Source organism: Cynoglossus semilaevis, chromosome 20, assembly GCF_000523025.1.
Source record: "Cynoglossus semilaevis isolate Cse_v1.0 chromosome 20, Cse_v1.0, whole genome shotgun sequence".
Taxonomy (NCBI): Eukaryota; Metazoa; Chordata; class Actinopteri; order Pleuronectiformes; family Cynoglossidae; genus Cynoglossus; species Cynoglossus semilaevis.
The window spans coordinates 6,589,879-6,616,199 of record NC_024326.1 but is presented as its reverse complement, the minus strand read 5'-3'; the positions used below and the strand labels follow the sequence as shown (position 1 = coordinate 6,616,199).

General features: G+C 42.0%; 3 protein-coding genes across 4 annotated transcripts in view; 1 reads left to right on the top strand and 2 right to left on the bottom strand.

Moving 5' to 3' along the window:
- The first annotated feature begins 4,758 nt into the window (after window positions 1–4,758).
- LOC103396287 (insulin-like growth factor-binding protein 3) lies at window positions 4,759–9,313 on the top strand. Its single transcript, XM_008334311.2, has 4 exons — window positions 4,759–5,375; window positions 6,391–6,632; window positions 7,213–7,332; window positions 8,858–9,313. The coding sequence occupies exons 1-4, from the start codon at window positions 4,985–4,987 to the stop codon at window positions 8,981–8,983; spliced, it is 879 nt and encodes a 292-aa protein (XP_008332533.1). The 5' UTR covers window positions 4,759–4,984; the 3' UTR covers window positions 8,984–9,313.
- A 684-nt stretch (window positions 9,314–9,997) lies between these two features.
- Window positions 9,998–13,067, bottom strand: LOC103396286 (insulin-like growth factor-binding protein 1). Its single transcript, XM_008334310.2, has 4 exons — window positions 12,644–13,067; window positions 11,908–12,050; window positions 11,650–11,778; window positions 9,998–11,555 (listed from the first exon to the last, which is right to left on the bottom strand). The coding sequence occupies exons 1-4, from the start codon at window positions 12,981–12,983 to the stop codon at window positions 11,430–11,432; spliced, it is 738 nt and encodes a 245-aa protein (XP_008332532.1). The 5' UTR covers window positions 12,984–13,067; the 3' UTR covers window positions 9,998–11,429.
- Window positions 13,068–15,576: 2,509 nt separating this feature from the next.
- LOC103396283 (adenylate cyclase type 1-like) overlaps window positions 15,577–26,321 on the bottom strand; it is a 26,495-nt gene continuing 15,750 nt past the window's right edge. The window contains exons 8-20 of one of the 2 annotated variants that reach the window (XM_008334308.3): window positions 25,272–25,427; window positions 23,619–23,816; window positions 23,407–23,504; window positions 23,203–23,287; window positions 22,815–22,904; window positions 22,261–22,523; window positions 21,129–21,255; window positions 20,279–20,440; window positions 20,049–20,195; window positions 19,509–19,607; window positions 19,326–19,440; window positions 19,107–19,231; window positions 15,577–18,253 (exon numbers count right to left, since the gene is read on the bottom strand). In XM_008334308.3, coding sequence (XP_008332530.1) covers window positions 17,843–18,253; window positions 19,107–19,231; window positions 19,326–19,440; window positions 19,509–19,607; window positions 20,049–20,195; window positions 20,279–20,440; window positions 21,129–21,255; window positions 22,261–22,523; window positions 22,815–22,904; window positions 23,203–23,287; window positions 23,407–23,504; window positions 23,619–23,816; window positions 25,272–25,427 — 2,076 coding nt within the window. In that variant the 3' untranslated portion in view covers window positions 15,577–17,842. The remainder of the gene's footprint in view (window positions 18,254–19,106; window positions 19,232–19,325; window positions 19,441–19,508; window positions 19,608–20,048; window positions 20,196–20,278; window positions 20,441–21,128; window positions 21,256–22,260; window positions 22,524–22,814; window positions 22,905–23,202; window positions 23,288–23,406; window positions 23,505–23,618; window positions 23,817–25,271; window positions 25,428–26,321) is intronic. The other variant, XM_008334309.3, reaches the window with a different exon arrangement.

The following is a 26,321-nucleotide window of genomic DNA, read 5'->3' as shown; positions in this document are numbered from 1 at the left end:
AAATATACATGTTAAATAAAGTTAAGTACATTTCAAACAGCAGTCTTAAGTATTCACTGTATTGTAACTTTTTTTGGTAACTTGGGTGAATGATATTCTTGTACGCTGTTCGTAACTAAACCTCAAAGTTTAAGTAATCACTGAATGTGAGTATATGGATATACAGTATATGCACAGTAAATGGACATATGGCTTCAATTAATGTGTAACAATAATAAAAGTAATTGACTCACATACTGACACCATGAACGGTAAATTAGGTTACATTAGAGTACATGCCTGAGTGAACCTGTCTGAGACAGCTATAATATTTTTACACAGTCTGTCTGTTCTCCCTGCATTTCAGCACCAAAACCACGTCTCCAAACCACAGACCACCATCACTTATACAATAAATGGAGCATTGTAGGAGCTGCAGCTGCAAAGAATATCCCCACGTCCACCAGCTGCGATTCTGCCTTTGTTTACGATGAGTAATATTGTGTCGGAGTCAGCGGGAAAAAGGATACGTGACACAGTGAGAATAAATGACACAACACCTATTGTTGTCTGTATGGGTTGTATTTAAACAGTGTGACTCCTTCTAAAACTGTAACACATGTGTGTACAGCATGTAATGACGCCTGAGTGGCATATTTACATTCCAGGCCTGCTTGTTCTTCTCCGGCCGCACCGCTGCACGGATCATCTGCCTTCACCTCATCAGGTCCCTTGTCGTTTTCACGGTTACATCAATGACCTTCACAGTATTTTTTTCGCTGCGGCCACAAATCTCTCAGAAATAATGTCATTCCCATATGAGAAATTAAACAAACACATGGTGCGAATAAATCCTTGGCAACACTTGTTTCAGGCGCATCAGCCAATAGCGTGGGACAAAAGTTCAGCTGTTTCAGAATCCATTCATCTTCTAGGGTTTTAATCCTTTTTAGGGTCGCCGTGGGAGTTAAAGCTACACTGAGCAGTCACTGCTCAGTTCAGCAGTCCATCACTGGGTCACAACAACCACTCACACACACACAAACTCCACACTGTCAGTAAGCACCTGGGATCAAACAAGTGTCTACTTGCTGTAAGGCAAGAACACCAGCCACTTCACCACCATGTGAACCCCAGTTTGCTATAAATTATAAAATCAACTCCAAAATGTTTCTTCAGATGTTTATTGGTTCCCGACCCGCTCAGATGATCCATCATAGACTTTGTGAGGATGACGTCTCGGCTCTGCACGGACGAAGTTCAATTATTTGTTTTTTTTCTCTGAGAGTTGAAAGCAGGGGTGGCCACAGAGCGATGCTCAGCCCACTGCCACTGTACATATGTAAATACACGTTCAAAGGTGTGTAAACAAGAAATTAAACAGACACAGGAAGTGATACAGGCTTTGGTGTAGGGCAAGAGGGGGTTGATTAAGGCCCCAAAGTGAGCGGCGCCACTCTCAGCCCACTTCCGTGCACTCTGCAATCCGTCAGGCTGAGTGTTGAGAGCTCCTCTAACTCCGTCCTCCACATCGCTCAGGCTTAATTACAGCCTTGGACTTGGCCTCTGGGCCTAGCCTCCAGAAACGGGGGACCGTGACAGCTCCACGAACAGACCACTCCAAAAAAATAATTAACCCACCCTGGAATCAGATGAAAGGTGGCCTTTGGCCTTTTGCCTTTTTTGTACACCATTCAGACCACATCTATTAATCGGATGATTGTCAGAGTTCTGTGTGGGTGCCATTTAGAGCAGAATCAAAGGGAGGGGATGATCAAATTAATCACAACGGAGACCTTTGCATTCAATTCATCCCTGATGAGAGCCTGTTCCAAAAGTTCTCAGACAGGGCAATTATGGCAGAGACGGTCATGAGACTATGGGGGCAAAAAGAATAACAGTGACCGTACCAGACCTGTCATGTGATCTGAGGCAGTCCAACCCTCCTCCTGAGTGAGTGTGTCTGAGCACATTTCACTCCTTACAAAAACACACACCTTCATACATTTTTATATGAAATAAAAAATGTTCCCGTTACAGACTAACTCTCTCCCACACACAGACACAGACACAGACACAGACACAGACATCCTGCAGCTGATTCATTTTCTTTCAAATGCATTTAAACCAGATATTTTGGCGTTTACAGCTGTGTTCCAAACTTTCCCTGTAACTATGGTAACCCCATCCCTGAATCTCTGTGATGGACTCGCAGACAGAGCCAGACGTGATGGCAGCGGCCAAAAGAAGCAGGACTACATTACAAAAACATACATCTGAGAGTTACTTTGTAATAAAAAGGAATGTCAGGCATGTAGTCAGACAGGAATCATGTAAACCATGTTAAATAATGTAAACTTTAAAAAAAATACAGTATATACCCCTGCTGTATGTGAACTACACACTTTAAGGTTGAACTTGACTTAAATACATGGGCAATTTCAAAGTACAACTCACTCCCTGTTCTTTCTTGGCTAGAAAACTACACTCTGCATGTCAGTGCTTTTGCATTTGGATTTTAAAAGTTTTTTTTAAAAAAGTGACCTTAACCCATGAGGTCACCTCCTGAATCCAAATACTTGTCATTTATTTGTAATATATTTATTTTTATAAGTAACTGCAAGATATTAACTTTTAGATTCCATGTTCAAATCTTGCAGCAGGAAGGCATTTGGTGTAGAAGCTGTATTTGTCACAATGCAGACAAATACTGTTGAAGGAATATGTGAAAAATACACATCTTTATACTCATATATGATGTTTGTTAAAGGAACCTGACTGAGTTGTGTTCACTTTAGATTGAAAAGCTGAAGCCAGAGCTGCACCCATTTCTGAGTTTACCATCAAGCTATGGCTGACACCAGTGGGGCGGGGCTTGGGAGGGTGCATAATTTTAATGAACTGCTCCCCACGGTTCAGTGCAGATGAAAAACCCGAGATAAGACCACGTATATGTGTAACCCACAAGCTGTTATTCAGTAGCTGTTTTATATTTAGCATCAGTATAATAAGTAAGCCACAGTAAGCTGCTTTCTGGCCACAGGGCCCAGCGACAGACACTGCTTTCGCAGCTCCGCCACCTAGTGTGACTGATTTGCTGAGATCATCTTAAAACAGTGGAAAATTGCCCTGGATTAGGATTGGACGTGCAGTTGTGGTCGGTCGGCTCAGACCCCTGACAGCAGGTTATGTTGAAACACATGTACAGTAATATCCTGTGTGTGCAGAAGCACATTCTTCACACTCCCTCTTTATTGAGTGGCTGCTCTGTGGGACCACATTCCTTCAGTACATTACTCCCTCGGCCGACGCGCTCTCTGCTATGCTGAATATGCACAGGTGGCCGAGAGACCCCTTTCCACAGAGCTCAGAGCGGAGGAGAGGCAGGAAAATCAGCAGGCTTTTTTTCAGCATATGAAACAAATGTTTGGCATTCCTCGGAGCGCTGCTCTGCTGTAGACCTGTCTGTTAACAGACGGCACTACGCCAGGGCTTGTTGGCAACTCATTCAACTTTGGCTTCAATTTTTTTTTTTTAAAGGCAAAAGAAATGTGCACCTCGTCTCTTCCAGTGTTGCTCTTTGAAGGTAATTTGGACATTCGGTGCCAGTCTATTACCTCTCTCATCTGAAACCAATTAATAGTGGAGCTAAAAAAAAAGTTTCAGATGTAATTACGCAGGAATTTTCTCACTTACACATGTGGAATGTGTCCTTATTTTAAGGTCTGCTTTGTAGCACCTACAAATGTCCAGAACAGGCCCAAATATGTCACACATCCTAACAAGTTCAGAGACCACTGCTTCACTGTCTGTCTGCTACACATAAAATATGAGCCACGCATTCTTTGCATGACTAGGTGACCTTGACATGAGTTTGGACAAGGTGAATTTGTTCCTGGTAATGAGCAACACAGATTCCACAGACTGAGAGGTTCTGTGACTGGCTTTACTACTTGTTAAACCAAGACAAAAAAATAGGACATAGGAACACATAGGATTTACACTAAAATTCACACCAGTAACTAATTCAAAATCAAATGCAGTACTTCTCTGTTAATCACAGTCCAAACTCAGGAACAGTAAGACATCTCATGTTCAGACACCAAGAAAAACAGATGACATGGATGCAGGAGTCAAACAATGAACAGACAGTAACCGAGTGAGGGGGAGACACGGGGAGGAAGGCTGAGCCGGAGTGACACTGGGTGAACCCGGCCTTCAGCCCAGCCACAACCCTGACAATGATTAGAAACTGGAGAATATTTTTTTTCCTGCAAATCATACTTTTCTTCAACAGTCTTGTGATAACAATAATAATTAATACTGTTTTAACAAACTGTAGTGAGTGAAACATGAATAAAAAAAGAAAAAAAAAGACCAAAGTACATTTTAGAATTAGCTGCTTAAACTTTAGACCATAACTAGAATAGGTAAATATGTGCCACATGGTATTTCTCCTCTACTAAAATACACTGAACTACACCCCGACAACAAGGCTGTTGATTCAAACTCCACTGTATTTTAGTTAAACTACTGTGATTACTTTAATTCTGCAATGCTAATTGAACAAATTAGGTAAGATCACAATTCCGTGCAATTTCTCAACATCTCATTCAACACTATGGAATTATTTAAAACTACATAATATATAAAGTAAATATTGAAATTAATTTGCCTTGCTGAGTCCACCCTGTAATAGCTCCGCACCCTCCAGGGAGGGACCGCCCCCCACTTTGGGAACCACTGCCCTAAAGTATCCATACAGTAAATGTTTTTCTTCTCCTCTGGTCTGCACACTGTGACCCAGAAACATTGGTCTAATGGTTAAAAAGGAATAAGTGACTGGAGGTAATTCATCAGTAGATCGCAGGCTACCCGGGGGTGTGCCTACACTTACTGGGGTCTATATATTGAGATGTTTTGGCCGGTGGCTTTAAGTAAATGAGAGAGAAGCTGCCCAGGGAAAACTCACCACAGCGCTCCCCCCACACTTTGACAACACCACATGCTCCAGGACGCCACCATGGATTCCTGCTTGCGCGCACTTTGCATGACTTTTGTCCTTGCCTCGTTCACCAGGAGGTCAGGTGCGGTCGAAACTGTCATCAGATGCGAGCCATGTGACGCTGCGGCGCGCCTTTTGTGCAAACCTTTGCCCAAGGACTGCGCCGAGAGAGTCCGAGAACCGGGCTGCGGCTGCTGCATGACGTGCGCCCTCAGCTTCGGTCAGCCGTGCGGCGTGTACACCGGCAGATGCGGCTCGGGACTGAGCTGTCAGCACCAGCCCGGTGAGACCAAACCTCTGCAGGCTCTGCTGGACGGACGGGGCATCTGTGCCAACGCTACAAACAAGAGAATAGCCGTCAGACCGACGCCTCCCGTCAATGAACTGCCAGGTAAGAGTGCGGCCACCGTGCGCCCTGCAGCGCACGTTAATGTGGGAAACTCATCCACATTTGGAACAGACTGTAACATGTGTATCTCTAGTAAAATACACAAATGTGGATATCAACTGTTAGTTTACATCTAATTTTAGCATCTTATGTCTGTCTTTTGTTGTCTGTGGCGTCAGGTAAGATTTAAAAATGATCAGTAAGTAAACATCAGGGTTGAGGGAGGACCTGGACCCTATTTGCATCACAAACAAGATAAGATGATGATTTGACGATCTTCTTATAACCCACAATGTGACCCATAATGTTTTTTTATTATTATTGTTCATATTCTGCTTAATCTTTGCAAAAAATGACCAACTTACTGTTAGTTGTATGTATTGCCAACACAAGGATTAATTTTTTTTAAATTCCAAACTGTGTTGACAGCACATGTTAAAATATCTGAAAACTCATGAACTCGTACAATGGAGTGGGAACGCCCCCTATGTTTAGTCCCTTTCTGTGGAACATTTGTTCGGATTTTTTGGCATCGACCTTTTTAATTGAGCTACAGACCTGGTCAGTATAACATAGTACACTGTACACAGTCAGGTCACAGCTGTACTCAGAGGAGAGTATTTTAAATTGTATGTCTCATAATAAAGCATCGACATGAGGGAAGAGTGGTCGATGCTCTCGCCTTAAGTAATCAGAGATGTACTGCTCCTCATATTTGTGGGTACTACTACAAGGTATTTCCTACATTATTGTTGACCATTGGTTATTATTACAAATCAATATATTCTTGTTTGTGTTGTTTATGTGTTGCACTGACTCAAAGGCGTAGATTTATATAAATCAAATATGTCAGTGGTGCACTCTCATCACATGGACGAGGATGTTACTAATGTCTTTATAGCATCCCCTGTAGGGAAGGCAGGGATGCTACATCCTCTACGTTTATATTTCTGCACATTGTTCCATTAACACATGAAAACATGTTTTTGTTTTTGTTTTGTTTTTTATTAAACTTCAGCCGAGATCCAGGAAACTCAGGAGGACGATCGTAATTCCACTGATTCAGGCCTTCAGAGATTTTACAGCACCCACAGAGCTGCGGCACCCCTCAGACCCCTGCTTCCTCCTTACATGACGTCTGCCAAGTCTGAAGCTGTGAGACAGGAGCAGCAGAAGCGAGCCCAGAGATTCAAAATGGAGGCACTGCCTGGACCACTTATCACAGACCAACAAAACTTCTCTCTAGAGGAGCCTGAGTATGTAAGTACCACAACCAATATTTTTCTGTCTTCAGAATACACTGGAGGAATGTTTTTCTCCTCTTCCTCTGTGTTTTGTTGTTTTTCTCCCTTTTGCGGCTGGAGAAATGTTTTGGGTAGCGGTGCGGACTTTTGGCAAGCACCACAGGCAGTAGAATGGCATGGCAGCGAGCGGGTATGATGGCCCTGCGGCTGACCTAGGTCAGGCGGTTGTTTGGCCACAAGGCGTCCGCGTGCCGGGTGTACTGAGAGCCAGCAAATGATGGATTGGCCTATGTGAGTGCCTGTTGGGAAGCTCTGCTTCTATTTTGATCTTCTCTTTGGACAGAGAAGTGAGCACACGCTAGTAATGGGCTTTGACCAGCTGCTCTGATTAGTGACTGAAGTAGTTGGACTTTTGGCTCTCTCCTTTAGCTCCTTCAATTCACTCTACCGCTCATCTTCTGTATAAAACGCAGGAGCTCTGAGCAGCTGTGGCAAACTGTTAGACTCGTTCACTGATTCCTTTCTTTTAACCAAACAAGTCTTCAGGTACCAGGGGTACAACGTAATAACTTTGATCTGTGTTCCCTCATCTGCAGGGTCCCTGTCGGAGGGAGATCGAAAGCATTTTCAGCAGCCTGAAGATCACAGACATCCTCAGTCCCAGAGGTTTCCGCATTCCAAACTGTGACAAGAAGGGCTTCTATAAGAAAAAGCAGGTAAAACGGCAAAGACACAGGTTTACGGGAAAACGTGAGGGAAATGATTGAAAACAACATTCATCTGCTGCTGCTGTTTTCACAAAACAAGCTGAAGCCGAGTGACTCACATTTTAGGTCTTCTGCAGCCCAATTACAGATTTGTAGCTATCCGTCTGTGTTCATTGGTAGCTATTAGAGCCTCATCACTGCACCACCACACCAATGAGGTAGACCCTAGCCACTGACTCTGGAGACAGCAACCACAGGGGCCAAACCCCAGTGGGGTTGACGGCTGGGACGATGGCCGTCTAACGGGAACCCTCCCAGGGAGACAGACGTCAAGGTGGCCACCGGCACCCGATGCGCTCGCCCCATAATTGCTGGACTTTTGAGAAGCAGGCACAGAAATAGAGCTGCAGCCATCCCCGCACTCACATGGTTCACCCACGATTGGGTTGTAATAAATGGGCGGTTCTGACGCATTCATATGGAGACACTTAGGGCTCCCACGCCACTGCATCACTGAGGCAGTTTTTCTTATTACACAGCAGTCCCTCCTGCTTAATGGAAGTGTTCTCTTTGACCTGCAATCATCTCATAACCAACCTCACAACCGCGGCTCATTGTCTTTGTTTACATTGACTGGACCTAGCGTACCTTAGCTGAGCCTTTAGGCACCGTAGGACTGCTGTCAAACGGTTGAAGTTTGATTCAAAGCAGAAACGCTGTGGCTTATTACAGCTGCGAGTGACAGAAAATGTCTCTTTGGAAAACAAACACAAACAAGAGCAGATTTTTACTGCTTCAGTAAATCTTACTGATATGACACTGGTTTTCCTGGTGAAATAATAACAACCTTGTTCCTTTTGATGTCTGTTTTGCCCTTTTACTGAAAAAAAAAGCAACATTTGGAAAAATCAACTCAGACGAGACTCTTCATTAACCCCTGGTGATATATTGAGCTAAACAAGGACGTCTTCCCCTCTGGATTAGCTCTAACTCCTCAGTGGAGCAGCAGCACAGTTGCTTCAGCCCTTGAAATGAATGGCTACATGTTTTACTAGAGTGGAGGTTGACCTTTAGTAAAATTGGCAGTAAAATAACAGCCCTCGGGTAGCTCCACAGACTCTGTAAGTCATTTGTAGTACCCATAATTTGGAGCTGTGGGGTATAATCAGCAACAGATGATTCGTACTGGCCACCGGCTCCTGAAAATAGATCTTGGTTCTCAGTTGTTCACAAACGGGACTAAGCAAATATTTTACCAGGTTTCTGTTTACCTTAAAGGTCTGTCTATATGCGTGTGTAACAGGAGGCAGACCAAGAAGGCAGCTCAAAATACTACGGTGTGTGGATAGCCAAGGCTGCGTGGAATCAGTACAATCTGACCATTAATGCACCTTAACTGTTTCTGTTCCACTTCATTGGACAAAGTGGCCTGTTAGCCATAATGTAGTACATTTAACTGCAGTCATGCGTTGGGCGAATTTCCCTTTTCTGCTTCTCTTTCCTCCTTTCACCTTGTACTTTGGTTCTCTTTCAGTGCCGTCCGTCCAAAGGCCAAAAGCGTGGCTTCTGCTGGTGTGTGGACAAATATGGACAGCCTCTGCCAGGTTTTGATGGGAAGGAGCGCGGAGACACCCAGCACTATAACTCCGGGAGCCAATAGGAGCGGAAGAGGACGGCGGGAGGGAAGGTGGGAGTGAGAGCAGGAGGAATAGTAAACAAACGGACACATTGAGGATGTTGGGAGATGGGTCGAGAGATGGCTGCACCACATGTGGATGTTTGCTATTTCTATCTGTTGCCAGTGGGACCTTTTTTCTGAGGCAGCACAAGGGAACACAGGAAGAAAGCCGGGAGTTAAACGTGCTGTAGAAAGTGTGTCTTCCGCTGGGACACGTGGACACTTGATAAGCTCTTTGACTCTGTCCAGAACTTGGGCGTCTGAGAGGACAACAATGTCTCTCTGAGGCCCTGGCTATAAGACAAAAAAAAAGACATTTGTACTTGGTACAGCAGACAATGAGGGTGCTCTATATTTGTGCACAATTGCTGCACATGCACAATTTTGAGATGTGTAATTCTGATTTGTATGCTTGTGATTTTTTAAAAATCCATTCTCGACGGCCATTTAATCCATAAATCCACATCTGGCCTCATAAGTGTACAGTGCCTTATTTTTTTTATTTTTTATACCATGAATTCAGTTGACTATGAATTCCAATATTCTGCAGACACTTCCTGCTTCTCGGGGAGTTGGATTGCACTAAAGCTTAAAAATTAAAATTTATATTAGAATTTTAAGCTTAAAACCAAGCTCAGAAATAAATGTATTCTGTTAACTGTAAAAAAAAGTATATATGTTTTTATTGTCATATTGCATAAGCTAATTTCCCTCTACTTTATCTGAGGGGAGCGTTAAAAGGCTAGAAAACTGTTATTTCTGATCTTTCTGTAGGTAGCTGTCTGTAAGTTTAGGCAAATATGTTGTATGTATGTTCAATGCATCACTCAAAGTTTTATTTTTCCTTAATAAATGCAGTAGAAACATCACAAGTTTTGCTTTTTTTGTTGCCAAGTCAGAGTGAAAGGAAAATATATATAAAAATGTTGTTATTCTTATGAAAATTTTCATTTTGTTTTGCACTTAAACCTCCATGTCAACAAAGACTCACTTATAGTTTGGGCAGATGGAAACGTATGCAAGTTTGTGTATATCTCTGTAAACGCTTTTTGATTAAAACTTTGGATCTTTTTTTTTTTTTCATTGCACCATCCCCTTTCCCCATTCTTGTCAAATATTTCTAGTGGCAGCATTAGTAAATATCTCTCTTCACTGCCTAAAGTGCCAAAGATAATGCACATTCATCAGCTTCCTCCTGATTCCCTGACTCTACAGCCAGAATCAGAATCTGACAAATAAAAACTATTGCACAAATTATTGTAAATGCTTCAACATGACACCTGGAGAAATGTAACTAAGTGACCAGGCAGCAACCTTTTCACAAATGTGGTGCGTGTCTCACCACACAACACAAAAATCCTCACCCAAACATGAAGAAGAAACTGCATTAGTTTTTAGTAATCACTAAAAGACAAGGGGTATTGAGTTTGTTGACTGTGCACTAATAAAAAACGTTAGCGATCCAACGCGGCGGTAATTTCAGAGAAGACCTGATATAAACCAAAAGACTCATCATGGGCGCCAATGAATGCATACTTTCAGGTGAGAGTACACTCATAAAGAGAGGAGTAAAAAGTTATTTGCCTTTTTTGGCAACGGTAATTTAATATAAAAGCCTAAAACGTAAACAGTACTGCAGAAAATAAGGCTTTTATGCATTGTTTTAATGAAAAGAAAAATGGAATAGCAGCATTCCTGGCAAAGGACACTCACAAAGTACTTTGTCCAAAACCTCAAAAAAAAAAAAAAAAAACCCCAAAAGAATCATAATAAATACTGAAATATGTTTAAATACATGAAACAGTGACATCAATGAAAAAGGTGAAGAATTTCCAGCTCTAAAGCTAGAACCAGCGCGACATTCGCTAAACCTGTGGACCTGCAGAGACTAGTCGAGGTAGACAAATGCAGAAGAACCGATCCCAAACCTCACAGTGGCTTGGATCAACCCTGATATGTTTGTGCTTGACCACTGTGCACATACTTGTGGCACTTTAAGTATCTCCCCCAATGCCCATTGAGGAAACGCCAGCGGAGATACATTCAGACAATGTCAACATCTTGAATGAATGAGTGGCTCTATGGTTCCATGCCATGCACCGCTCTCGTTTTGAATGAATGAAAATAAAAAACTGCATCCTGAAGACTCTGAACTGGGTTTGGCAGGACTGTGGACCAGTGGTTTTTTAGCAATGGAGTTATTCAGACAGAAACACAAATGTATACAGTGTTGCCCTATTTACAATCTCAAAAAAAAAAAAACAAGTAAACACATAAAAATCTAAAAACGACAAATGGTTAATATTAGAGGGAATATACACGTGGTGAATAAATAAAAGGCCGAGTGCATACGTAATGAAAACAAAATGAATACATGTGTTTTTGGACGCAGATGTTCTCACAGTGTGTCGGTTTCCTGTCTGTCCTTTCAGTGTGTGACTTCCTGGTGACACTCGGAATCACCGAGCAGGTCGCTCGATCCTGGGATCTGCCTACCGTTCCAGGAGGAGACGCACCAGCAGCGAGCGGGTGGTCCAACCAGAGAGGACTCACACTGTAGGGGAACCAAAAGGTGGGAAACCACATGAGTAAATCAAAGCTGCTGCCTTTGGAAATATCTCTTTTAACAGGTGTACCAAGATTCCCACCTGTTTGGCCTTGTAGTAGCCATGTTTGTCACAGTTTGGGAGGTAGAACGTTGTGAAATTCTCTCCAAGTTGTTGCTGGGAGCTGGCTATCACCTCCAGAGCTGAGTGCAGTTCAACATGACAGGGTCCCTGTGAGGAACAAGACAAGACACTGGCAACATTAGAGGAGAAAATCCTCAAAATGAAAGCTCTTCCTCCTTCAGGATAGAAGATATTTTTCAGAAAACCACTTCTGTGATTCCATGTTTTCCAACTCGCCTGTTGTATCAAACTATTGCGGATGGCGTTGGCCTTGACCTTGATGTTCTCGTAGGCCCCTGCGTTCTCTTGATGATCAAAAGGACGGTTGAATCCCAGCACGAACTGCATGGAGTCATGGTCAGGAACTCCTTCTTCTTCTTCTATAGAAAGGTGTTTGGAAAAAAGACAAGAATGTTTTAAAATCACATTATTTCTTCCTATGAAAAGACATCTTAAATTAAAATTCTATGGAAAAAGTCAGGCAAAGCTTAAGTAAGAGTCAAAATCTGCGTTTAAATTCTTCTCTTTCAGATTCCTTCCTCCGGAAGTATTTGAAGGAAAATGTTCAAATTTCACAGTCACAATGAGCCTCAGAATGGAATTTGAATTCAAAGTTATTTAAAAAAAGACTAAATTATGACTTCATTCTTTTTCAGACTCTGTAAACAGTCGGTCAATGTAATCAATGTTTGGCCTTTCACTGCTTGAACTTTTTGTTCAATATTTTTCTGAACATTCCAAAGTCTGAATGCTGATATTGACGTACATTTTCCAATTTCCAAAAAGTTTCTCAGTTTCCAAGAATAAAGTACAAATTCTTCTTCGCCTTTCTTAGAAGAACAAGATCTGGCTCTTGTTATTTTCCATGTGGTGGAGTAGACGTTGAACCTCATGTCTAAGATTCCCCGTCTTCACACTGACAACCGTGGCACATAAATACTGTATGAGTGAACTGTGGAAAAGGTTAGAGTACCTTGGCCCAGATTTTCAGTGCAGACCCCCTGTCCCCTGGTGAGAGCGTAAAGAGGTCTGGCCTCACCAGGCCTGGGAGAACAACGGAGACCTTCAGCGCAGCTGGCCGTGTGAACTCCACAAGACGCTCCTTTCTCCAGAGCGCAGGCCATACAGCAGCCGCAGCCTGGCTCCCTGAGCACTTGTTTGCAGTCTGCTGGGATGGCAGGACACTCGTTCACTTTCTCCTGCGTGCAGGGGGCGCAGCGGATCGGCCCCACGAACGGGGAACACCTCACGACGGCCACGCCAGCCAAGGACACTACTGCCAAAAATGTCAGCTGCTCATACAATCCAGGCATCTCTCCTTGTTAATGTTCTTCCTTGTGGAGTTTTTCTTCTGTAAACTCTGGCTCTGGCTCCACTTTCCATGTCTTTCCCTCTGTTCCAGCAGCATATATAAGGACAATGTGGCCTCCGGAGTAGTAAATGATTGACAGCCAGCGCAGATATTAAATATTTTTTAACAGAGCTGCTGTCATTGGTGGATGACCCCATGGCGTAGCTACAGGTTCACGAGGTCTTTGAAGTCAATATTGACTTTGGAAGGAAAAAAAAGGGACTGAACATCAAAACAAGCCTGTTTTGTTTCTTCGCAAGAGCAAATGACGCATCTCTGTTTTTACACTTTGAAGTTATATGACGTGGAGTGAGTTTCACAAAATAAGGCCGCTCTTAATAAGCAGCGTCCTCTCGACTACAGGTGGATCAGACGCGGAGACGGCCAAAAGCCGAGCTGTGATTTCAAACAACAATCGTTTGTGGCTGTGATTACTGAAATTGTGTTTTGACACTAAAACCCTATTTGTCCTCCTCGTCCCTCTGCTGAAGGCGGCTCTTATCAGGCAGACAGATAAACAAGGTCCTTTGCCTCCAACATTGCATAAGCCTGACATTATAGATCGCTCTGCTAGAATCACAACATGTTTGTCCAAAGAAAGGCAGTAGTAAACGGCCGGTTTCTTTCTCTGCGTGTAGTATTTGTCACAACTGTTTATAGTCAGTGCCGGGTACAGCATGTGTTTAACACCTTTACACATAAGAACAACATGAAGGTCCAGTTTATACATTAGTCTTTTCTCTGCTTTTGAACAAACAACCTCCTGGTTTTTCCCTTGTTGACACCTCACTACTTATTAATGTTATTTACTGTAATTATTAGTTAAATAATTTGTAAATAAGTTTGTCAGTATAGGGTATGTATAAAAGGCCACACGGTGGCAGTAGTGGTTATTACTACATAGATGGGCAGTCACTGTTAACATCACTTTAGTTTTTATTTTCATAATAATATAAATACATTACATTAAAACACCACTTTAATGCACCGGGTCATCGAGTTTGTATTTTTTAAAATTGCACAACAGAAAATAAAATCAGCTTCTCTGATGTCAAACACTAATGTTGACCTACTGTCTCTGATACGCGGCCGAGCCAAGTTTTGGTTTTTGTGTGGGAGGTTTGATCCAGACTCTGCGTTCACCAACAAGGTCACCGCTTGATGTAACCGACAACCCCACGGTCAGAGTGTTGACTTTTGTGCCGGTGTGTGTTGCTCAATCACTAGCTCGTGTGTTGTTGCCTCTTCGATGTTGACCATCAGTGCCACCACCCACGGAGGAAAAAGGTCCTCCTTCAAAATATTTTTTGGAAATGTTTTTAGAGAAAAAAAACCCTCAAAGTTACTGAGATTAACTTTCAAGGTTGCATTATTTTTTGTCATTTAATAAAAATTAAAGGCAGGTTTCGAGGAGTTGTTTGTTGCTGTTTGTTTAAGCTTCTTAGGGCTGGGAATTTTCTTGAACATATTTTTTTTTATGAGTCAATTTTGACACCTTTTTAATAAACATGTAAACATGTATCATGTAAAAATATAAACCTACCTGATCTGTGGGCTGCATCTCACTGTCTAATGAAGTATAAACTTATCTTTATTTGTCATTGTGACACAGCACAGCACAGCACAGCACAGCACACCATGCACAACGAAATTTAACCTCTGCATTTAACCCATCACCAAAGTGAACAGCGGGCAGCCGTGGTCAGCGCCCAGGGAGCAGTGCTTGAGGACGATGCCATGCTCAGTGCATCCCAGTGGTAACCTGGCAGTTGGTGGATTCGAACCTGGGGCCTTCCGGACCGAAGGCCCCTTCCTTTCCCACTAGGCCACCACTGCCACTGTGGTCTGTAATTTGGTCTGTTTAGCTGTTTGAGAAAAGCGCTCTTAGTTGCGAGTCCTGGAACTCTTAATACATACCTCTTTCACATACTCCTTCTCACCATCATCATCTTCTCCTCTCGTCAGGCCTTCTCCAGTTTCGTCTGTTAGCTCCGATTCCTCTTGGATGGTTTCCAGAGGAACACTGCGTACCAACTTTCATGTTGTTGTTTTTTTAAAACAAAAATACAAACAGATTTTAGAGTTTATACCAGCAACTCATTTTGGGCTAAAAAGTGCAAACACAAGGTAATGGAAACTTACAAGTTTCTGTCGAAGGCCCATTTTTGTTTGAGCTTCAACCTGCTGCTGCTGTTCCTGCACTGACTCTCGTTGCTGATGATCAGCATCAGGTGTGTAACACTCACACTAGCCAATGAGTTCATCATGACTTAGAAATAAAACAAGGCTGGAGGCTGACAGAATGTGGATATATAGGAGTAGATATAACTTTCTCATGATAAATGTGAAGTAGTTTTAAAGTTTTTTTTGTTTTCCAGTTTATTTTTGATGAGTGATTGTATGTCTTTATGGGAAAATATAATTATAATTTTTATAGAAATGAGTGATTGTATGTCTTTATGGGAAATATAATTTTTATAGAATTTAGTGTAATGCAGTAAATTAAATTGAAACAAAATTGTATTGTCCTGACATGGGGGGGGGGGGGGGACATCACTTAAATCTGTATTGTTTGAGTTGTGGGATTTGACTGTGATGGTGATGACAACAACAGCTGTGGTCTCTGTTAAGTAGCAGCTTCCTTTCAGTAGTATATACCACTGCCATTAAAAAAACTGTAAAAATAATATAAAGTAATCTTGACATAATGTTTCTTTGCTTGTTAAAACGTGCTCGTAAACACACAGGAGGCAGTGGTGCAAGTGGGGAAAATGATAACAGGGTAAAACAGGCATTAAAAAAAAGGCAGAGCCAAGATGATTTTTTTGGTTGTTGGCACAACTGTACACAAATGGGCAGGGGATGTTTTATACATCAATATCGCCTTTATTACAAAATATTCAATAACCCAACTTTACACTGTACAAGATACAACAAAGTTTACAGCTTTTTGGCTATGTACAAAAAAAGTGTCATCTGCATATCAAAATGAATCATATCTAAAAAGGCAGTTTGCAGTCACATAAGTAAGCTTATCCAGTAAGGCAAAGGACATGAAACATGATATATTTATACCTTGCAGATCCAGTTAAAGTAGTACGTGCTGATAAAGGGTACTGTGTATCTGAAGCAACTCACATTTCTTAGCTTCTATCTGAAAGAACCAAGCTGTGGAGAACTCAGGACGCAGATTGAGCGTAGCAAAACTATGCAGAGGTGTAGTGACGGGTGCCAGAAGTATGACAGCAGCCAGATGCTGCGGCGAAAATATATGTGTGTACTGTACATAAAGTCTTTTCAGAGGTCATAGGAAGAAGAGTAAAGACTCGTGGAGGTGCTTTCTTCAGTGTTGATACATTTATTACTGGTGTGGTTTAGCTGTTTGGTTTATTATCGACTCACTATTCATTTCAATTCTCCTTTCCACGAAACAAGCAGCATCACCAAAAATATTGTCAATTTAGCCAAACAAAGAAATAGGGCTGTTGTAATGAACGTATTAATCATGTTCATATTACTGTTATCTCTGCTTTAATACTTAGTTGATACAAGTTTTGTTATTTACACACAATTAGAGAAATGCTTTTCATTTCACCAAAGCACCTCAAGCATTAAATACCGCCTTGACTCCCTGTATCTGTTTGTTGAAGCTTCAACTTCAGGTCAGTTAGTATGTCAACAGACGACACACTGACCGATACAATTGTCAAATGGACCGTGTCCAACTGTAGACTGATTAATGTTGTTGAGGGACGACGGCTCTGACACACGTTCTTCGGTTAATGACTAAAATCCACCGACTCTTTGAAGCGACATTTTGAATTATACTTTTGTATATGTTTTCGTCACATTTGTCACATTAATAATACCATCATTTGGATTAGTCACAAATAAGAACAAGTGCAGAAAAAAAACTGCTTTTAGTTGTTGGTCTAACTGCACCAACAACAGTCAGCCTGCAGTCGCGAAAAAACAATCCATCTTTAAAAGCAGCAGGACACGAACGATGGCATTTAAAGGAGTGGAAAAAAAACAAAACAAAAACAAATATGTTAAACGTGCCACAAAATTCCCCCCTACACACAAAGCAGGTGGTAAAAACCTTACAATAATGTTGGAAAGGTCAATACTTTGGTTTTCTTTGTACAGGACTTCCCTTATGGCTGTGAAATCTTTATAAAAGTATTAAACGTTTATTACAAGTTAACGGGTTGATTCGCTGAAAACTGAGTTGTTAAAGTATTTTGTGCTGTTTTTGTTATCATTTAAATGTAACCATAAAGTAACCATGCATATGAACATACTCACGACACATGCATGCTTAATAACACCGAAAAGAACCGACGGTGTTTGACCTTACTTTTTAAAAAATGCAGTATATCCGTGGCATAATCAGAAAGACAGTGCAAAAGCAGTAGCATGATTGTTCTTCAATGCACGTATGAAGGTTGTAGTTTTAAGTAGAGATGGACATGATACCATGATCTTATCTTAGATACTACTCCCAGACCAATACACAGCAAATTGAAACAAAGATGTTAAAAAAAAAGTTAAAATGCAGTTGATTTTCCCTTTCAACCCACTTTTGTTTCGCAAAAGTGGCGAGCGTGTGAAAATCCCTAAGAATCTGTGATGTTTGTCTGCATCACCAGATTGTTTCCTTCAACCCTTATGTCCTGAAGGAGCTTTTTCTGGGCTTTGCCAGCAGCTCTGGTTTTAAAGGAAATACCCGGACAGCCCAGTCTTGTCTAGGCTCCCTGCCAGGATTTTCTTTCCCTTTCTCTTATCTAAGTTTATCATCCCATCTTTTTTTTTCCTTTCCTACACCGCTACATCTGCAGCAGCTCCTACTGCCTCAATCTCAATCTCTGCCACTGCTCTGTCCTCCTCCTCCTCCTCCTCCTCGATCTCCTCACCCACTGCGGGCACGCAGGAGGAAGGCAAGCATGTTACTTGGCTGTTGCTGCTGTTGGCAACGCTGGTGTGTGTGGTCAGGCTGGCGGCAGGAGAGACGCTGCCCAGATTGGCCGGGACACTCGTCTTCCCACAGGAGTGGATGCGTCGCGCCAAGCTGGCAGAACGCACCACCGAAGAAGTGGTTGCAGTGCCCACACCCTGAACCTTCCCCTCCAGGAAGTAGGTCAGCATCTCACCTTTCCCTTTCACGCTGACTTTGCCTCGGCAAACCAGGTCGTAGTTGGTGTTCAGCAGACGGTAAACCTCTTCTGTCACCTGTAATGAAAATGAAGTACATATATACAAATATATATGTATTCAATAAGAAGGTTAGGTTTACTCTCTGCCCTCTGCCTCACGCCTTTCGCACATACATATAGAGAAGTACTATGTTTTTTCTCTTTAGGAAAGGAGGTCGCTTAGTGTGACATTTATTGTACTATTATCAGAATTAAATGGGTCTTAATGGGAATTTCAGGACCCACTTTTAAAATATTCAACTATTTCTTTCCACCAAAGACATTACGTTATTGATGTGTAGTTTCCACGGAATTATATCAAAACAAAATGTTGAAAAAAAAAAGATAATTATATATATATATATATTTTATTTTATTGATACCAGTTCACCTACTCATTAGTCAAGGACTGGTGGTAGAACACTGGTTGGCGTTGTTGCCCTCCAGAAAGAAGGTCGAGGGTTTTTAGCATTGGCCTGAACAGACGGCTGTTCGGTTTGGCTCGCCTTCCTTTCCTGCGTTTAGTTGAGGAAGTCTGATTTCCTTGTTTTTGCAAAATCATACTCACTGGTAATTTAGGTTTGTTGTTTGATGGCACTGAGGACTTGTTCCAGCTCCCTGTGACTCTTGACACACATTTAAAAGCCACTTAAAAACACAAGCTCCTGCCCACACGTCTGAGAAATATGTTATATTTCGGTAAAATAGTTTGTGATTACTTGATGTGAAGACATGAGGAATTGAAAGGAGCAGGAAACCAGTGATTTAAACTCAAACAAATTCCATATATCCCACAATTAAGTTTGTTGGGACTGTGACTACCTGGGGAAAACCCAGACACATACTGTAAGTGATATTCTATGACACCATGTGAATTTTTTTTTACATACTTGTATCTTTCCCTGAAGTCCAGTGCTGTCCATCCGACTGGCCACGTTCACCGTGTTGCCCCAGATGTCATACTGAGGTCGTCTTGCCCCGATCACGCCAGCGACCACAGGGCCCACATTGATACCTGTGCAAATACGCATTAGACAAATACGTACGATGTTAAATCAGGTCAGTATCACAGACCGTGACTCCAGATGTCATTCGGGTTTCTCACATACCCACTCTCAGAACAAACTCGTTGTATGACTGGTAGTTGATTTCGTCCAGAACGTCAAACATCTCGATGGCGTAGTCTGCAATGGTGCTGAGATGTTCGTAAACGGATTTTTTGGCCTAAATGTAATGGTAGAATATTAGACATTAGGACGTTGTTCGATAATAAGACGATAGTAAGACACTACCTTGGTGCCCACGGTGGGGACCAGGCCCACAGCTGCCATGTATGTGCTGCCGATGGTTTTGATTTTCTCTATGTCTTTGTAGCACTCCTTGTCCATCAACTGCAAAACAAACGTTCAAATATAGATGCTGAGTCATTTTCAAAAAAGCAAAATAAGGTTTAAAGTGTAGTTTGCTAATTTAGGGACTGAATGGACTTCTAGCACTTATTGGAGCCAATCCCAGCAGTCGTCAAGTCAGGGTGACCCTGGACAGGTCACCAGTCCATGGGAACACGCAGACAGGTGGTTATTACTTGGGATTAAGCAGGTGGTCTTGCGCTAATGCAAGTGCACCAACCTCTCCTGTGCGATGTGGACATGTAGAAATGTAATATTTTAATAATTAAGACCTTCTTTAACAGGAAAAAATGAGTTTTTTATTTATATAATTAGAGTATTCAGATTCAGAAAGAAATATTTTGCCTTTCAAGAGCACTACCAAACTGCAGACTTATTTTATGTGCATTTATAGAAACTAGAAATCCAAGAATTGTTCATTACCTCATCAAAGTCAGCTATAATCTCATTCAGGAGCCTGAGACATTCCACTCCCATGTTGTTCCCGTCCAACTCGATGTAGAAGTCGTTAAAATTAGGAATGGAGGCGAACAGGACGCCTACCTGTGCGTAGGACTGGTAGTACAGATCCTGGAAGAGAAAATAAATGGGTCCGGCAGCGTTAACGACATCTCCAGCTGCTCCGTGAGACTCCACATTTCACCATTATCTACCTGTGTCTCTGTCTGTCTGCCTGCCTGTCTATTAGCAAGGCTCACCATGTTCCTGGGGTTGGACAGCAGGAAATGTTGAGCCACGTGTGCAGGGAGGAGGTTGAAGAGAATCCTCCTGTTGTCCAGCTTCACCTTCTCCATGCCGTCTCGCTCTTCCTCTGCCTGACAACACAACGTCACCAAGCGTTGACTGAACGTCTTTGTCAACATTTATTCCCTTTGCATTTGTCAAACACGGAATATGTTTAAATGTTATCATATAAATATTAGCCTACTTTACTGTCATTCATTTTCTTCTTATTTCATTCTCTAGTCTTTGTTTTATTTATTTTTTATCTGCTGTTTTAGCAGAAATTACATTAAAATTACATTTCAAGGATTAATAAAGTCTTATATTTTTATATTAACTACAAATACAAAGCGTGTTTGATGTTTTATCCACTAGGAGTCAGTAAAACACCTAATGATCCCATATAGTGCACCGGTAATAGCTGGACAAGGCAATCACTTGTTCGACTTAGATAACTAATGTTGCTTTGTTTAAGGTTAGACACCTCAAGATCCTGCTTTTGCTTTAACACTTCACTCCCACTATGTAAAACAGTCATTTTTTGACACTTCTAATGCCAAATGAAACCCAGCAAAAACAAGCTTCCCGGTTCTGTTTTTGCCAAAGAACAGCCAGCTGGCAGCCTATAAATACCAATCCTTCCCACATCACCCAATTGTTTACGTAAATGAAACCCTAATGGCAGCACACCTACGGAAGACTTACATTAAAATGCACGTTATCATAATAAAGTGATCTCAACCACTCTTAACACACACACACACAAGCGAGTTTCCTGACCTGCACGGCCCATAGGAAGTCCAGGCGTAGTTTGAGGTCAAGTTGTCTAGAGTGGAGGGCCAGGGCACTGACAAAGAGCAACAGAGACAGGATGGGCTCGTAGCCCCAGATGTGGAAGGACCCCCCACTGAGGAAGAAACCAACACACAAGTCAGCATCAGAGCGGACCACACAGAGAGCTGAAAGGGCAGGTTCAACAGACCACCCTCGCTTCCAGGAGAGATCAGTTTAAATGTTAAAACATGAAAAATTGAATTATTAACATGTGACACCGAACAGGATTCACTCTTGTCAAATCCTAATCACTGAGCCTCAGGTTACTGTGAATAAAATGAATCTTTGAATTGAACATAAAACCGTCATCGTCATTGTTAATGAGTTGATGCTAACAAAGCAGGAGAGGGATAAAAAAAAACCAAAATTCTATTTAACACATGCTTACTGTGACCAATGTTTTCATTTCTAAATTTTCTACATTTCCTGTACATATAATCTTATTACCTTTGAATCTGCTGTTCTTATTTTTATTTCTCTGCGCACATTCCATCTCTGCCAATTCCCTCATCCCAGACGTTGTTCTAATCCTGGTCTTAAAATATTTTCAATTGGAGAAAGTTGGTATGTACAGTAACCCATAGAACACTGCCCCCACTGTGAACCATGTGGGAACGTAAATATGTGTGGAAAATTGAACAGTGTCTCGGGAACAGGGAATTAGCCAGAAAGCTAATTTTGAGACAAAATTGACTTTAAAGCAGCAGGACTTAATCACCGCTTTTTTCCAACAGGACCCAAAGAATAATGATGAACTGGATGATTTGACGAGTCGGCACAATTACATGATTATATTATAGTCCAGATGAAAACAGAAATATATGGAGGAGTTTGAGGAAGTTGCCAAAGAAGAATAAACCGACGAGACTCATAGGCCCGATTTGGAGAACTCTAGACTGCAACAACTGAACCAATAACAATGAAACAGTACCACTAATATGAAACATGTAACCCTCTCATCAGGCTGCGTTGTCTTCTTTTGATTCAGAACCAATGACCACATGTGCAGCTGGTACCAATAATGAACTAAAATAGTAAGTGTTTTGAACGCATGGTCGTGTTGAAGTGTGACTCCCACCCTGCTGTCCTGCGAAAGCCGCTGAGCTCCAACACCGTGACATAGAGCACACCAAGAAGGAGCATTAGCGCCATCTTTGGCAGCCAGGAGACACGCAGGAAGAGCGCCAGGGTGAGTGTCCCCACAACACAGCACAGGAAGGCATAGCGGACGCTTTCGCAGGGAAGCTCCGCCATGGTGTGGTTAGCGCCGCTGACGACGTCGATGATGACGATGGAACTGTTAATGTTGGCACTCCCCCAAAGCCAGGGCATGCAGCCCACCTGTGGAACACAAACAGGTGGACAGAGGACATGAGAAGACATAAGATGACAATGGATGAAAAACAGTCTGTGATGTTTGTTGTTTATGGTGTCTGTCAGTGAATACGACAACCTGAAGAGAAGCTGATGGATTCTATCTGGAAATATGTGCCTACATGTACTAGAATTTAATCCTTAGCTGCATTCGGTTGACATTTGTACGTGGATAAGATGCTGTAAAAAGTTTGACAGAGCCTTTGATTTACGAAGAGCGTTGTACAGTTTACAGTTCCATTTGCTGTTGTTACTCACCACACAGGCCTGAGCCACAGCATAGATTAAGAGCACTATGAGAATACAGAGGGCAGTACGAATCTGAATGGTCAGGCACCCTGGAAAACACTGAGACACAACGAGAACATCCATTAATATATCCACCAATCAGCAGCAGTTATGTGTGTGTGTGAGGGGATGTCATAAACAATAGTAATCTTTAATAATTAGTAAAATAAAGTAAAGTAAGAAATAATAATAATTGCAAATGAGTTAAGCGATAAAAACAAAGTCGAGCGGGTGTGTTTTCAAAATAAAATACCACAGCAAGAAAGGTAAAATAAATGTAAAATACAATTCTTGAAGGGAAGTGTGAATAATATGTTAGTATTTTATTTAATAAAACAGACAGAATTGTAAGGTTTACCTGTATTCTAGTGATATGCAGGTACATAATACAGGCTACTAAGAAGCAGAGGCAGAAGACAAGGAGGACTAGAATCACTGTTCCCCTGAGAAGAAAGGAAAAAAGGGAGAAAAGGCGAGATGTGAGTTGTCAGAAAAGTCAGGAATCTGAGTGATTACGTATCAATTACTGACAGGAGAGTGGAAATCGATTAAATGTACGTACTGTGGTATGATAAGAAGATAGACCAAACCAAACAAGGCAGCTAGGATGAGAGAGAGGACCACTGCACTGGTGAAGTACTCATCAGGAATCTGGTGGTACTGTTTGGAGGGATCCAGAGACCAGATTAGAGGACAGAGAAATAGAACCTGACACCAAAGCTTTCAGTCAGAGGCCCGGTCCGAACGGACGTGAGAGTGTCTGAAGCCTCTCACCCTCTGCTCACGCTCAGAGCTTTTATACATGAGTGTGAGGACGTTGAGGTCAGCCGTGTCTGACTCGGTCTGACGGGCTTCGATCAGTCTGCCGATGTAGCGGTTGACCCGTGTGCGGGGGCTGCTCTGGATCACATTGGCCTGGTTGGCGTTGAAGCGATTCCTCAGCTTCTGTGGTGCTGTTCTCATGGCTCTGCGCTGTTTGGGCAGAGAAGTTCATTTCCCCTCAGAGTGTTAGAGAGCAATGTGACAGTTAAACCTATCACTCTGTGTCATCTGCGCTAATGTGGTGCTAGGATGTCAGAAACATGGGCGGAAAAGAGTCAGCCGCAAACATGAACAGCCGGTTATACTTTCAAATCAGAACCTCATCTTTCACATTTCACCTAATTACTCAACGCTCACCCTGCTGGCTCTAAAGGGCTGTAGCAGCTCAAGGAAATCAAAAGATGGTGATATTTGGAAGTCTGTTTATGTATGTACTTTTCTTTCTAAATTTCGAGTTATACATTTTAAGATTTCCTTGATTTTCTTTGATTCTCACAATTTTGGAATCCAGACACGGGCCGGATTGGAAAATTTGGTGAGATGGATTTGGCCTGTCGGCCTCAGGTTGACTCAAGTTACTGATATATTGTATTTTGCACAGCCCATGGTATGGTCTGAATTTAAAATGACTTAATTCATAGGAGGTTATAGAGATGTTAGTTAAAAATAAACAGCATCAAACATTAAAAAAAAAAAAATATATATATACTAAGAAACCCAGGTTGTTGTTTTTTTTTTTCACGGCAAATCTGGATCCCAACAGCTGGTGTAAATATTGTCCAGCTGCCAGGTCACAGGATGTCTATTCAGGTACACAAGGTCAAAGAAGAGCGTTGACATTTAACCAGATTGCCAGTGCTGCTGTAAGGAAAATGGAATGTTGCTCATTGGCCGTGAACTCCACACTCGGGTCATTATGGCTGACAGGATTGTGAACACAACTCACATCTCCTTTCACCTTCCTGTGATATACAGTACACACTGCACACGCCGTCACAGAAGTGCTACATTTACACAGGAGCAGAAGCAAAATCTTGAAGCTCATTTAGAATTATCTTCTTTCCCAGGTGGCTGTCAGCGGATTTACCTTATCTATAATAAAAATAGATCTAATATAACACAAGGCATGGGGGCGGGGGGTAAAAATGAACATGGAAGGATTTCTGCACAAAATGTACTTTTCACAATAAGCTGACAGAGTGAGAGATGTAACACCTACAGCATCTGTCAGACGTAGTGGACTTTTCTTTTGTCATGCAAAGATCTAATCTATGTCTATTAGTGCAAATCAAGATAGGCACTGAGGCAGAGAGGGAAAAAAACAGGTATTTTTTTAAAGATATGTTGAGTTTTTGACAACTCTTGTTTTATGTAACGGTGTTCTGGGAGTTTTTAGGGAGAGATTGTATCTTTAAAATATATGGATGTGGTCCAGTCCAAGGTCAGAAGAGTGTGGCGTTGAGACCACAGCTAAAATACATTTTTACCAAATCCTCACTCATTTTTATGAAGAAGCAGTTAGAGTCTATGTAATTATTCTTAAAAAAAAAAAAAAAGGAATAAAAAGTCGGAGCTGCAACATCACCATTCACTTTGCACTCGTACCTTATCGCCGTCCTCACAGTTCATGACGTTAGAGAAGGGGATCTCAGCCTTGAACATCTTCCTGCAGTGCATGAGCTGCACCAGTAAGTAGCACACCGTTTTAAACTTCATCTTTTTGGCAGGTTTTATATCCGAAAGAATCAACCCTGGGAAGATCTGTCAGAGAAGAAATAGGAACAGGCAGTCAAGTGACAAAATCACACACTATTACACCGTGCATGCTGAATTGTACTGCACAAGGCGCCTCACACAGGTGTGTGCAATTATCATTGTCAGGTATGGGAATCTAACCAAAAAACAATAATATCCTAATTTCTGCAGTCATTTTAACATCTCTATTGCTGTTTTTGGCCGTGTTTTTATTTTATTTTGGGAGGCCTAGCATTAAGCATATGTTGTTAGCGTATGGAAGTATTTACAGAAACATCTGTGTGCCATTCGTCATGACATATTTGTTGGAGCAGTTGTTGAGTGAAAAGAGAAATGGAGTGTGTCCCTAAGCCGAAGTAATTAAAGACACTACAGTGTAGCAGAGCGACTACAGCGGACCATCCTGCACGGCTTAGTGGGAGCGCATCTTACTCTGAGCCACGGCTTTGATGAAGTCCAACCGTCAGCTCTATTAAGAGGATTAGCAAAAGTTCCGCATATCAAAGAAAACTACACGCAAATTCCGAACTCTAGGTTCACGTAAGGATCCGTGCGACCTATGTGCTGTCTTATCTCACATAACATGAGACCGGCTGCACGGAATAATCACACGGAGAGTGGGAGAATGAAATATGCTGTGGCTCCAGAACATGTGTTGGAGATGCACGTGTTGGTAGAAATGCATATATATGGACATAAGCAGCATTTCTATCTCTGGAAGATGGAAAATGCCAACTGTTGATTTTGCTTCTTTTCTTTATCTCTCTGTCACTCTCCCTAAAGTCCTTTATGTTACAGGCGGCATTTTCCAATACACGGCTTACTCTGGTTGACCTGACGCTTTCAGTCAATTTATATGGATTAGCCAATGACTGTACGCTGCCAAAATATCCAAGGGTT